The sequence below is a fragment of the Gossypium hirsutum genome, chromosome D07, assembly GCF_007990345.1.
Source record: "Gossypium hirsutum isolate 1008001.06 chromosome D07, Gossypium_hirsutum_v2.1, whole genome shotgun sequence".
Lineage (NCBI taxonomy): Eukaryota > Viridiplantae > Streptophyta > Magnoliopsida > Malvales > Malvaceae > Gossypium > Gossypium hirsutum.
This window is the reverse complement of record NC_053443.1, coordinates 7766861-7779933: the sequence shown is the minus strand read 5'-3', so window position 1 is coordinate 7779933 and position 13073 is coordinate 7766861. Positions and strand designations below refer to the sequence as shown.

At 34.5% G+C, this 13073-nt stretch overlaps 1 protein-coding gene across 2 annotated transcripts; it reads right to left on the bottom strand.

The window, feature by feature from the left end:
• Positions 1 to 9293: 9293 nt before the first annotated feature.
• LOC107953535 (probable methyltransferase PMT2) lies at positions 9294 to 12764 on the bottom strand. Of its 2 annotated transcripts, none has more exons than XM_016888866.2 (7): positions 12543 to 12764; positions 11434 to 12099; positions 11045 to 11255; positions 10615 to 10903; positions 10122 to 10499; positions 9933 to 10010; positions 9294 to 9722 (listed from the first exon to the last, which is right to left on the bottom strand). In XM_016888866.2, the coding sequence occupies exons 2-7, from the start codon at positions 12076 to 12078 to the stop codon at positions 9470 to 9472; spliced, it is 1854 nt and encodes a 617-aa protein (XP_016744355.2). In that variant the 5' UTR covers positions 12079 to 12099; positions 12543 to 12764; the 3' UTR covers positions 9294 to 9469. The 2 variants fall into 2 exon arrangements, with proteins under 2 accessions (XP_016744355.2, XP_016744356.2); XM_016888867.2 differs by having other exon boundaries at positions 11434 to 12092.
• Between the last annotated feature and the right edge of the window lie 309 nt (positions 12765 to 13073).

The window sequence follows — 13073 nt, the reverse complement described above, 5'->3', positions numbered from 1 at the left end:
ATCCAACTTTGCTGGAAAATTTTAAATTAAAATAAAGGATAAAATATATGGTTAGTTTCCGTAATTTGATAAAATTTTAATTTTAATTCATATACATAAAAAATTAAAAATCATGTTTTATTTTTTTATTTAAATTTTCAATCTAGTCAATTAAAATTGTAAGTATTTTCTGTTAAAATTTGTCAACTTGAAATTTTGATTAGACTGTCCTCAAATAGTATATAATTGTGGTCTTTAGGGGATCTCTCTATTGTCTAGTTGCTCCGAGCCTTATATACCATTTGTCCCTTATCCTTAGGTACCATGTGCCATGCTACCATTGGCAAGTCAGAGTCAAATGGCCAAGTGGTCTAATGATATAAGTTTAGTAGTTTGGCGGCATGATTTGCTCTGTGTCACTTCAAACGAGACATTTTGATAGGAGCCTAGTGTGGTGATTAATAAATGGGGCTCACTTGGTTGTTGGCTTGGAAGGTTTCTGCGAGAGATTTGTCTGCACTATTCGTGGGCTTATTCTTGGTCTGGGCAGTTGGGGTATAACAATTACCCCCTTCCCCCGGTCGAAATGGAGGCTATATAGTGGTCGGCCTTGAGATGCGATCATGTCCTTATTTTAGAGGAGAAGTGAGATGTGTTGGTGAAGGCTCTACAATTAGTATGAAACGCTTAGAATTTGAAATGGCTAGCTTGTGTGCGTATAACACACGTCTAGACAATATTTCACCAAACCTTGGGCATTTAAAGACACTCATTAATGGTTGTGTGACACAATGCATTATTAGGAAATGATGCTAATAATTTCCTATTATTTTGAGTTTCAAAATTGCCAACCGCCAGGTGCAACACTTTGGTTCGTGATTGGAGGTCATGCTTGTTGGGTTCTAGAAACGTCTTCTGGCTTAAGGGGTGTATATATACTCAAGGTACTTTATTATTTTTCATCGAAGTTAGAAAATTTTCCATAGTTTCTTTCTTTTTCTAAGTCTTTACTTTTCTGCATAGTTCATAGCAGTGTCGATTTTAGTGCTTTGTAAGTTCGATCACTTTGTTTTTTTTTTACTATTTTTTCTCAATTTCTTGAGCAAAAATAATGAAAGAAAATTGGGGCGTGAGGCAGAAAATTGGGGCGTGAGGCATGGAGTAGTTTGAATGTTGATAAGCATCAAAAGACAACAGTGAAGAGGGTTGAGAGAACGGTATGTGCATGTGGGTCATTTGAGATCCCGCAACTAGGCATGTTTTAGAACCTATTTTGTTTGACATCGCTGAATCAAAATATACACCCTGGGATGTTGTGCTTCACCAAACACCAATGTGAGGAGGGCTTAAGCACTTTGTCATAAGAAAGGCTGCCAACTTGGGTTTAGATTGGATGAAATACATCTCGGTCGAGCACAAGTTCGTAGAGGATTTTACCTTCCCTACCATGTGGAAGTTGCCTCCAACTAACCTAAGACTGTTCAAACCCAAGTTGAAGGATCATTTTAGCATAAAATAGTTTGAGGGTGATCATGGTTCAGAATGTGTGGATGCATTGTGTAACGACCTGAAAGTTAGTGGTGTTAAAAAATACGATTTTGAGACCCCGTTTCTATAAACCGAGTCTATAAATATTTAATAAAAATATTTACGGAGTTATTATGTAATTGAATTAAATTTTAGATAGGTAATTTGACCAAAATTGTATTCAATTAGGGCCCAATGATTAAATTGTAAAGGTTCATAACTATATATTAATAATTGGCCAAAGACTTAATGACTTATATAGCAATTAAACCAAAATGGTAAATATACTATTTTATAATAATAGTGGACAGTTAAGTTATTAAATTTGTTAAAATAATATTAAGATTATAAGTATATTAAATTATAAAAATCATAAAATAAAAAGATGATAAAAATGTATAGTGAAAGGGAAGAGAAGGGATTTTTTTCCTTTCTTCCTCAAGTAGTCGAACCACAAAAATTAGAGAAGAAGCATTCGACCTTAGGGATTTCAAACTTTGAAGCTTCAATTGGTTAGTTCAATTTAGTCTTTTTCTTATAATTTTTATGTTTTTGAGGTCATGGGAACTTAATTTAGCTAGCCCATGTATCAATTTGTAAAACTGTTAAAGTTTTAGAAAGTTGTCATTATTGATTGCTTGAAGTTTTAGGTGTTAAATTGATTGATTTTAAGCTTAAAGATAAAAAATAACTAAATTGTAAAGTTAATTGATAGTTTCATACTTTAGAAAGTAAACTGAATAAAATGTAAAATTGGTTGTAGAAATAAGAAATAGGAGGTCCCTAATAGACAGAAGTGAAATCATATTTCAATTTGGAGTTTTAGATTGAAAGTTATGTTAGTCTCGATTTTAGGGACTAAATTTAATAAATTACAAAACTTGTATAAAATGACAATTGTTTGTGGATTTGGTTGGATTTTAATGGTGTTATGTATTTATGTTAATCCGTAGCTAACGTCGATCAGGATTCCTCGAGAGGAAAAGGAAAAGCTAAAGCTGACGACGAATAACATGAAATTTATGGTTTGTATATCTCTGATTTGGGGCCTATTTAATTACTACATTTTCATGCCATTTCACATCATACATTGTTGAGGTAAGTCATTGAGGACTACTTGGGCTAATTTGATATGTATAAAATTGATTTCTGAGATAAAGACTAAATCGAATAAAGTACAAAATTTGGAATTTACTTGATAATTGCTAATTGGTCTGGACTTGTGTGGAATTATGTTATGTAAGTTATGGAATTATAATATGTTTTTTTATTTGAGAAATATGATTTGTATTGAATTGAATATAAGGAATTGGACACAAAATACCCTATTAATTGTTTGGACCGAGTCAGATACAATTGACATGTCATAAGGTCAAAATACTGTTGATAGCCATTGTTGTTGGGCAACCCAAGATGGTAGGTTATTTAATGATTCATCGTTGCCAGGCAATCTGGGGTGATAGGTTGATCGAGTTGAGAAAATCATTGTTGTCGGGCAATCCGAAATGGTATTATGTATCGTTATAGCGTCATTGTTGCATGCAACTCAGGGTGACAAATTTGTGTATCCATTCTGAGTCTGTGTTGGTTAATAGGGTTATAAGTAAAAGAAATGCTTAATTGACATATGATATGATCTATGTATGAAAATCAGTATGCTAAATGAAATGAAAAGAAGCCTTGGGTGCTAATTATGGATTTAGGAGTCAATAGACTCGGAAACGATTTGAGATATTGTATAAAGTGAGATTTGTATGTATGCTCATATTTGTTAAAGAGGAAGAATATGTAAAATTTATTGTAGCTATATCTAATACTTTAAATGGTTGGTATGTTGGTATGTTAGTGAACTTATATGTATAATCAATGGTTGTATTTGTGTCACTATGTATATAAAGATGATATATGTATAATCAATGGTTTAACACGTTTTGGTATTGAAATTGTGCATGATGCATATGCGTATTTAATTGTTTTGAATCATAGATTACCATTGAGTGTTTTACTCAGCGAACGACTTGTTTCTCCATGCACAGGTAACTTAGATTCTCGGTGGCTAATGAGGAGGTCTTCTTAGCATCTAGTACCCGAACCCGACTCAACAATGCTTGTACACTTCTAATTTTGTTTATAACTTGGCATGTATCTATCTAATTTAAGTCAAGTTGTTTGATGTTAAACTCTTATATCTTTTGATTTGGGTGTGTTAATATGTAAATTGGCTAAATGATCATGTCTTATGTAAGTCCTTATAATATATATGAGCATATTCATAAGGGTAGGAATGGCTGGTATGTGGAGTGATGATTGAACATAGTATGTCTTGGATATTGATTAGGTTGCATATAAATCATGTAAGTTTTTATAAAGATGTGATAATAATGGTAATGCTTACTTGATGATAGTTTGTTAGGTGATGCTTGGAAGGTACATAGGAATGTGAAATGGTATTCAAGGATATGTATGAACTTAAACCTGATAAAATGTAGTAATTGTTTGATTTATGTTCCTTTGATAAATTGAAATTGGGATGTTGGTGATAGATTGAATGATAATGTCGGTGTTGTATTGAAAGATGATGTTGATAACATGTATAAATGTGGATATAGTCTTATGTTTTAGGTAACTTTTGGGTATGGTTTATTTTGTTTGAGATGAAATAAGTACCAAATACAAATTTTGGAATTTTGCTGTAAGGTATCGATACCTTGGGTAGGGTATCGATACTTAGCATTTTTCAAGCAAAATTTCAAGAAACAGAATCCAAAAACGTTATCGATATCAGACTAAAGTCTTGATACTTTATATTAGAGTACTGATACTTTACAAAGGTATCGATATAGTTATTTTTGTTATTTTTTGGCAAAACATTGAACCTTAAATTGGTATCGATACCAAAATATCGATATCAGTATCTAGATGTGAATAACGGTACTATAAGCCTAGTATCATTACCTTTTAATTTAAATTGATTTTTCTGAACATCAAAACTAAAAATGGTACCAGTACTTATCAAGGGTATCGATACTCGTTTTGAAACTTTGAAAATTTTGCAGTTTAATCATATTTCATGTTTGGTTTAGTATTTGAGCTTTCATAAGCTCGAGTGAGTCTCAGAATGTTTGTTTAATGTATGATTGTTTTATTATGGAATGTTTAAATTTGTGTATAAATAATTTAAGTATAGTGTTTTCAATGTTAGTTGCTTTGGTAACGTATGTGATATTCTATTACTCGAACCTGATGATCGAATCGGGCAATAGGGTGTTACACATTACTTGATGAGTGTAAGCCATAACGATTTTAATTAACATGACCTGGCTAGGGAGTTTTGAAATGAAGCCCAAGACATTCTGCCACATATGGAGGCATGGCCATATGGTGGACAAGATGAAGAGGTTCGGATTTTGTTAGGTGTCACTCCTAAACTTGGCAATATTTGATGATGTATGGGTTTTTCTCCAATTGTAGGTGGAGTAAGAAGAAAAATAGTGAATACTTGTACTCTGAGATTGAGGTAGAAGATGGTGAGGATGTTGTGAGGGGTAGGTGACACTAGAGGCACCTCGAGGTATGGAGTTGGATGAGTTAGGAACCATTCGCGAGAGGTGCTAAACATTGGTGGGGATTCTGGAATAGTTAGAGCATCTTTTTGCTAGTGACTTTGAAGATACTAGCACATGTCTTTCCACTGGTGAATGAGGTCTGAAAGGTGCTGTTGAATCCAGATGAACAATTTTCAAAGGTGAAGATATGGCAAGCCATGGGATCCCTGTCAAAGAGTTGTCTTCAAATGAAGAAGAAGGTTCTTTAATATTCATTCTTTGGATGAAGCTGTAGATGTGTTGGCCTCGTAAATGCATGTTCACAAGAGCGGGAGTGGTTTAATAAATTCATGAGGGATCACCTTGTGAATCCCTGCCTTGTAATATTGTTTGGGCTTTTTTGAGTTTCTCTCTCTCTTCTGTTTGTAAGTATAATGGCTAACACTTTTGTGGATGACGAAATAGATGTTGCGCAGGCACTGCTCAACAGTATTAATGTTAGGAGGCATCAAAAGAGTGTTGGAAAAAATCCTGTTTGAAAATATTTTTCTTGCACAACAGAAAATTAAAATTTTAAAAATCGATCCGGTTTGTGATATTTATAGCAATAAACCTTAACTAAATTCGTACTTGTGTTTTTGGCTTAGCAGATGTTTATTGTTCCCGTCTTTCAACCAAACATTCTTCTCCATTATTATCGTACCATGAACTACTTTGAGTGTGGGCTCGAATCAATTGAATCGAAACACAAAACTAGAAAAAGTTTTCTCTTCTTTTGGGGTGAAAACGAAAATTCTCTCTTCTTAATAGAAACCGGTAGAATTGTTATTTCAGAAAAATATATGTAATAGTTGAGAATAAATTCTCTCTATTTTTCGGTAGAATAACAGTATCTCAAAGTTGTGTTCATAGTTCTACTGGTGCCATTTATTTATAAGAATAGAAGGTAGAACCCTTATTGAGTTGTAGTAGTTTATTTCAAATAGAAAAATAATATTCTACTTAGAATAAGACTAAGGTGGGTAGCACACCCTAGTATTCCTACTAGGGTTGCCACCCCCTTCATTTCATTAAGGGGTTTTTGGGCCTCTCTCACATCGGGTCCAATTACGAGTACTTATAATTGGGCCTTTTTGACCCAGTACTCTGTAATGTGATCCAACCCAATTCAATTTTTCTATTTCCCAAAAAAAACTTTAATATTTATATATATAACAATTTTCTCATCCCTATTTTACCCCTAGCAAAAGTTTGACAATTTTACCCCTAGTAAAATTTTGACAATTTTGCCCTTGGTAAAATTTTGACAATTTTGCCCTTGGTAAAATTTCAAGAAAATATGCTAAATGTTTTACAACTCAACATGTTCACTATGACCAAATGGTTTATTTTTATTTTTGGGGTTCAAAACAGTCCAAAAAATAAACTTATTCTTCCGATCATTTTTTAAGTAATCCATATAGGATTGCAAATGGATCATTTCCATGTCCATTTTTGGAAACCTGCATTTATTCCAAATGATTTCATTTTTCCATTTTGGAGAAAACCATAATCATTCCTGAATGTTTCCCATTTCTCTTTTCCTATTCATTTCGATTCAAACACACAATTCATTTATAGTTTCAATGAGCTAGCTAAGGGACCGATTGGACATATGTAGTTTAGGCTCAAATGGTTTATAATTAAGTTCCAGCTTGTCGCCTATTAATAATAAACTCATTTAGTCACAAAGTCATTACACTATAGTATCGTGACTGAGCTCTCCCCAACAACATACCATTACGAAAGCAACTACTCAAATGACCTTATCATAAGTGTGTTACCCTTATAAGGTATCATTGATCTCTTTGGAATAATATCAGTTCTCTCAATATGATCCCATTTTATCTCATGGTAACTATTACATTTTCCTTCATTAAAAATCAATTATTATTAAATAGTGATCAAGTCATTCATCATAAAGGTGGACTACTCGTGGCTACGTTTACTTTTCATTAATCATGTAATGCCAATGAGAGGATATCATTTAATCATGTTTTGGGTTATGAATTCTATGGTTGTGAATGACGCTACATACTACAGAAGTCGTACACCCAATGCACCAACTTTTGATTCCTTATCTATTTGAACTCAGGCTTTTACTTACATCAAAGTGTACAAGTCATACATACATAGTCCATCATCCACTCAAGATTTAGGTATGACACACTATGAACGTTGCAAGTGAATAAGTCCATAAATAGATTTTGGATCTATTATGCTTGAGTCATGTCTGATGTACTGTCAATCCAACCAGTCACATCTATGTCTCTATTTTCTGAGAGTTATCCACTCCGATGCCTAAGACAAAGTATCTTCCCAATTGGACTTGATAGAAAACATATTAATCTTTTAATTGGTTTGCCCATTTCTAATTAGACTAAGGATATGTTTAGATTCATCTACTAATATAAGTTGTATTTTGTATTACGATCCGACCACGTAATACCACTTAGTATTAGTTAAACATTAGACAACTAATGAGCAACATTTACTTCCATTTTGCTTTGCGTGTAAAAACCATGTGAGAACAATATACAAAGTATTAATATAATTCATGAATAATTTTATTAATCAATCTATTCAAAAAATTACAAGTGTACTTAGACGAAAATATTACACTAAGGCATTAGATCCAACAAAGAGGTCCCACGGTGTTTAGAGGGAGAGCTCGCAACAAAAATGAGTCCGCTGGAAGGTGGTGTCTACTTGTTCCAGAAGCAACATTGGTGTAGAGGGCCTTCCTCCTATCCCACTCTTAGTGCAGGCGAGGTTGTACCGTCTTCGCTCCTGCTACCTTAGTTCCATTTGCTTCACCCTTTATGTCGGGAGTGGTTCTATCGAATGAATGTTTAGCACAACTTCTAGTACTATTGTGATGGCTAGCACTTCCCAGTTGCACCACCTTATCATGTTTTATGCAATATGCCTATCATCTCTACTAGCCTAGGTTTGTGTATTGATACTAGTGGCTAGTAGCTGGGATAGGCTTCATAGTATATTTGTTGGTATGGATATGGCAAAGCAAATTGATTGTAAAGGTTGTTGTAGTAAATTCTAAAGTTCAGGGTTAGTTGGGTCTAATTAATATTTTGCTTTTGCTTTTGATTGACTTGATTGGTAGAAATGTTGGTCTCTATGTTTTCTATCAAAAAGATGTCATGACGGGAGTGAGTCCACGCTTACCATACAAATTTTAATGGTAATTTAAGTAAGGTGGTGAAGATGTGCGATTCACTTTTTTTGGTACAAGGTAGAGATCCATCAAACATGGCGGCTAGAGAAGAGAGTATGAAGGAGAAAAAGAAGAAGAAAAGAGAATTGGGTTTTGTGGTATCTGGGGGATCTCTGTGCTACCTAGTTGCTTCAATCCTTCCATACTCTTAGTCCCTTATCCCTAAGTGCCACGTGTCATGCTACCATTGGTGAGTCAGAGCTTGGTGTCCTGAAGGTATAGGTTTAAATAGGCTGGAATTATGATTTGCTCTATGTGACTTCGAATGAGATGTGACAAAAGCCTAGTGTGGTAGTTAATGAATAGGGCTTGCTCAATCGTTGGCTTGGAGGTTTTTGCAAGGGGTTCTTCTGAGGGGTTTGTCTACAACATTGGTTAGCTTATTGCTCATTTTGAACAATTAGGATGTAACAAACTTTTTAACTTTTAAAGTATAGAGATCAAATCTCAAATTCTATATAAGTTCAAATATGATGCACAATAATATAGAGTTAAAAGACAAAAAGAATCTTCCTTGTCTTAAAGATAATGGGGCTAATATTTATAAGGTTGTTAGAAATTTAGTCATTATATTTGTATTTTCAGGAATTTAGTCCCTCTACTTTTTAAATTTCAAGTTTAACTGTTAATTCTATTAATTTTTTTGGTTAAATTCAAGTTAATTACATCTTTTTTCAATTACATTGTTACCAAATGAGTAGTTTTTATTATTATTATTTCAAAATGTCACAACAAATATATATATATATATATAAAATCAGTGTTAACAATTGAACCTAAATTTTAAAATTTAAAAAGTCCTAAAAATACAAGTACAAAAACTAAATTTCTAATTTTTGAAAATAATAGTTAAAACACCACTCTTTTTAAGGACATGTGTGAAGTTAGTTTTGATTTTGTTTTTCCATTTTAAGTATCAATGCATGTCACGCTTACCCAATTCTAAACAAAGTAAACGAAAAATAAAGTCAACCATAATAAAGCTACTTTCACATTTCCGTGGCTATTTTTCTTACAATCTTACGATATCAAATGATAAATTGATTCAATAATGCCAAATGTGTCATCAACTAATCAATGATAAACAATGCTGAATTGCGTATTTCTTTGTGGTAACTAGAAATAGTTACCTTCCGAGATAAGATTAATTTTTAACCTTGTTCTTTTTGTTATGTGCTGTGATAATATCTCCCACAACCCAATATTTTTTTACCGCAAATAGTACCTTTTCGGATACTAGAGGACCGTCCTCGTGATCCACCATTCTGGCATCCCATCTCATTCCTCCCACAATTTTCTTTACCTTGACCAACACGTTAACGTTATCACGGATTATGACGGACCCTTCAGGCCGTAAAATTCGATCCATCTCCAGAAGAATGTCTTCGGCTTTACATCTGCAACGATAAAACACAAGCATATAAGCTTCCACGGTTCTTGTAATCACCAAACATGTTGTACATGTGTGTGCAAAGATGAATTCGATCAGTTGAAAATCTGGGCAAACGCTGCTTCCTAGGCAAGTCATTTAAGGTTCAAGCTGTTGAGTTCTGCAATTGATACTAAAGTATGAACATAGTGACTTCGAATATAGAGCGAAAACTTACTTATCCTTGTACAAACTGAAGATACCGTTTGCGTGAATGAGGTCGTATGTCCGAGGATACGTAGAGAAAGCTTCACACCTGACATACAGTGGAACCCGGAAGGACGGGATCCGTTACAAAATAGTTAAGGAAGTCATTTTAAGGATATATATATATACACGAACCGGGAATCAGAAATGTTACAGTTACCAGTCATGATATATGCCGATCAATCCACGGTCGGAAATAACTCCCAATGTGTCTTTTTCGGCTATTGTTGGCATAACATTCATGACCCACAGCTTTGGAGAATCAAGAGCGGCAGCAAAACTTCCTAGACCGGCATTCATGTCCATGATGTTGCGAAACCTCCCAGAGTCGATGAGATTGTTTATACTCTTATATGATTTGACATGCTTCTCCCATATCTGAATATCCTCTTGATACATATCGACAGAAACTCCGGGAACAGATCCACTCGATATTCTAGGAGGGATAGCATTAAGCCTATCCGGAAAGGGCTTCCATTCTTCATATGACTTGGTTGACTTCGGATAAGGAGTTACGCATGCTTCCATTTTCTTGTACCTGTGTAAACAATACAAAAGATTCTTCAAAAACAAGCAACGTAATTCCGTTGTTCGAAATTGTCATTTCTATTTAGCCAATACACATGAAAATCCGTTTGTAGGCAATACTATACCAGACATCATCCGGATAGCTTGGTTCACATAGATTCGGTTTTATATCTTGCTGGCGACATAAATCGTAATTTGTTCTTTTCTTCCAAACAGCAATGTCACCCAGCTCATCCAGCTTTTCCCAGCAAAGGAGTCTCGCAATCTCTTCGATTTTCCTTTGTTCCTCTTCGAGATCCTCTTTAGGACGCTTCCATGCTCCGAAATAAGTCCTCCAGTTGATAGGAGGACCAGAAAGAACCCAATAACCACCCGGTCGAAGAACTCGATCGACTTCCATCATGAACAATCCATCTGTCGAAAGATGTTCAATAACAATGTTATAATGTACATCCCATCATATAGGAGTTGGCATATGCTTAAATTATCCCACATATGGAGCCCCCCTTAGAAAGGCTCCTCAAAAAAGATAACTTTTATAGTTTTCATGCTCACCATTTTCGCCCCATGGAATCAAGCAACGAGAACAATGAGCCATGTCAAAGGCTCTCGTAGCAAATGGCATCTTTATTGATCCGAGAACTCCGATAACAGCTGGCACACCTCTTTCAAGAGCAAATTGAACTTGTGCTTCATGAGAATCTCTAGGTGCAAATGACATTGTTATAACATTCTTTTTGAATAGATATGCACCGAGACTTGCAACCTAAACACCGTACAAGAAAAATCAATCTGCTACGACGAATTTAATAAAGAATGCATGAAAAGCATTCAGCCAATAACATTACAATAGTTTCAATAATGCTAAGTTTCAATTACATCAAAAAGCATGTTAGTTGAAGAACATAATAGAATTAGAAACCTGATTTATAATTTAAACTTACCCCACATCCTGTATCTAATGCAGTTCTCACCACACCATTGTCTATAGGAATCGCTGATGCAAGTTGATTAATATACGTATCGGCTCCTTGCGGAAATTGCGTGCCTCCACCTGGGAACCTAAACACATTTCCCTCATACTGAATCCAGTTTTGTACAGCTTTCTCGACTGTCAAGCTCTTATAGGGTGCGTTCGCAAATGGCACATAGTCCCTACTTTGTGGCCATGGAAATGGTGTTGCATATCCTTTGGGAGCCGGGATAAGGCACTGCAGCTTCTCATCTTCAGGAGGACAATGTCGTTCCCGGTAGATCATATTGTCTCGAGGAAATTTCATCGCCCTCATTTGATCTTGACAAGGCGTGTAATCGACATACTTTGCATGACATGATGGGAACTCTTTGGCTGCTTTGTCTGAACCATCAGCCGTCACAACATCATCACCATGATGAGTCTCGTAGTTAAGGTTCGAAATGACGCTGCAATCTGTTTGTTTAGTGATAGCCGAGGCGATCTTGTCGCCTTTGCCGAAACCGCTTCGTTGCCAAGCACCTAATATATAGAAGAAACAACATAAACCGATCACTATGAAAATCGACGCCGAGCTCCTCGATTTCAGCTCCCCGGAGTTCCCTTTAATTGCCATAATTCACCTTAAATCTGTTAACTAGAATGAAGGGGAAAAAAAAAAAGGAAATCCTTCAGTAAGGCCTCATAAACTATAACTGAACATGAAAATAATGCAATTAAACCAAACGGTTATGGCACATTTCAAATTGAAATACAGTTAGACTCATATTGCTACAGTTATAATTAAGAATGAAACAAACAAGAACGGACCAAACACGAAAACCAGTAATGCCCATGGTGATCATACAGATACTATATATATATATATTTCAATAACGATCAGGTGTGGACAAATATAGAAGAAAATACAAAACTTTAATGAGATTCAAAAAGCAAAGGTTGAAACTTTTTGAATGAATTATGATTGGTTCAACCATGCCTTAAAATAAGATAAAATAAGAAAAAAAACAACCCACTTTACGATTGAAATAACATGCTAGAAGTAAAAGTTGTAAGAGAAAAAGATTCAAAGTTTCTTACAGAACACCAATGTAAGGACGGAGTTGAAACTAAACCATGAGCAAAGGTTTTTGTTGCAGGGGGGAGGGGATTCCAAAGTAGGGAAGAAAGGTAGTTTTCTTTAAAAATATAAAATAAAAAAAGGGAAAAATGGGATATGGAATGGGTTTGGTTTGTAGGTTTTTGCGTTGTTATGAGTAAGTTAGTTTGTTGAGAATGTCGCTCTGTGTTTCTCGGAGGAAACTATGAACTTGTTCTTTCTTCTGTTTCCATTGCCACTTTTTCCGGTTTTAAAATGAGAAATTATTTTCCCTCTTCTTTATTAAAGAAAAGAAATTAATATAAATCTTGTTATAAAGAAGAAACTTTTGGAATTTAGTTTAAAATTTTATAAAGGCATCCTCCAACTTTACGAGCCTTCTTCTTTTAGCAATTAAATTTGTATTTTTTATTAAATCATCAAAAATATGGATACACGTGACGATATGACAATATTTAATTATTTTGTAAATTTTTTTATAAATTTTTGTATGACAATATTTAATAATTTTT

What these genes read in the sequence shown, in the direction of transcription:
- LOC107953535 (XM_016888866.2), bottom strand. Translation starts at nt 12,078, where the DNA reads ATGGCAATTAAAGGGAACTCCGGGGAGCTGAAATCGAGGAGCTCGGCG. An exon ending in GATTCCATGGGGCGAAAATG is followed by an intron (nt 10,904 to 11,044) that starts GTGAGCATGAAA and finishes ATCTTTCGACAG; the next exon opens with ATGGATTGTTCATGATGGAA. An exon ending in ATCGGCATATATCATGACTG is followed by an intron (nt 10,011 to 10,121) that starts GTAACTGTAACA and finishes ACTGTATGTCAG; the next exon opens with GTGTGAAGCTTTCTCTACGT.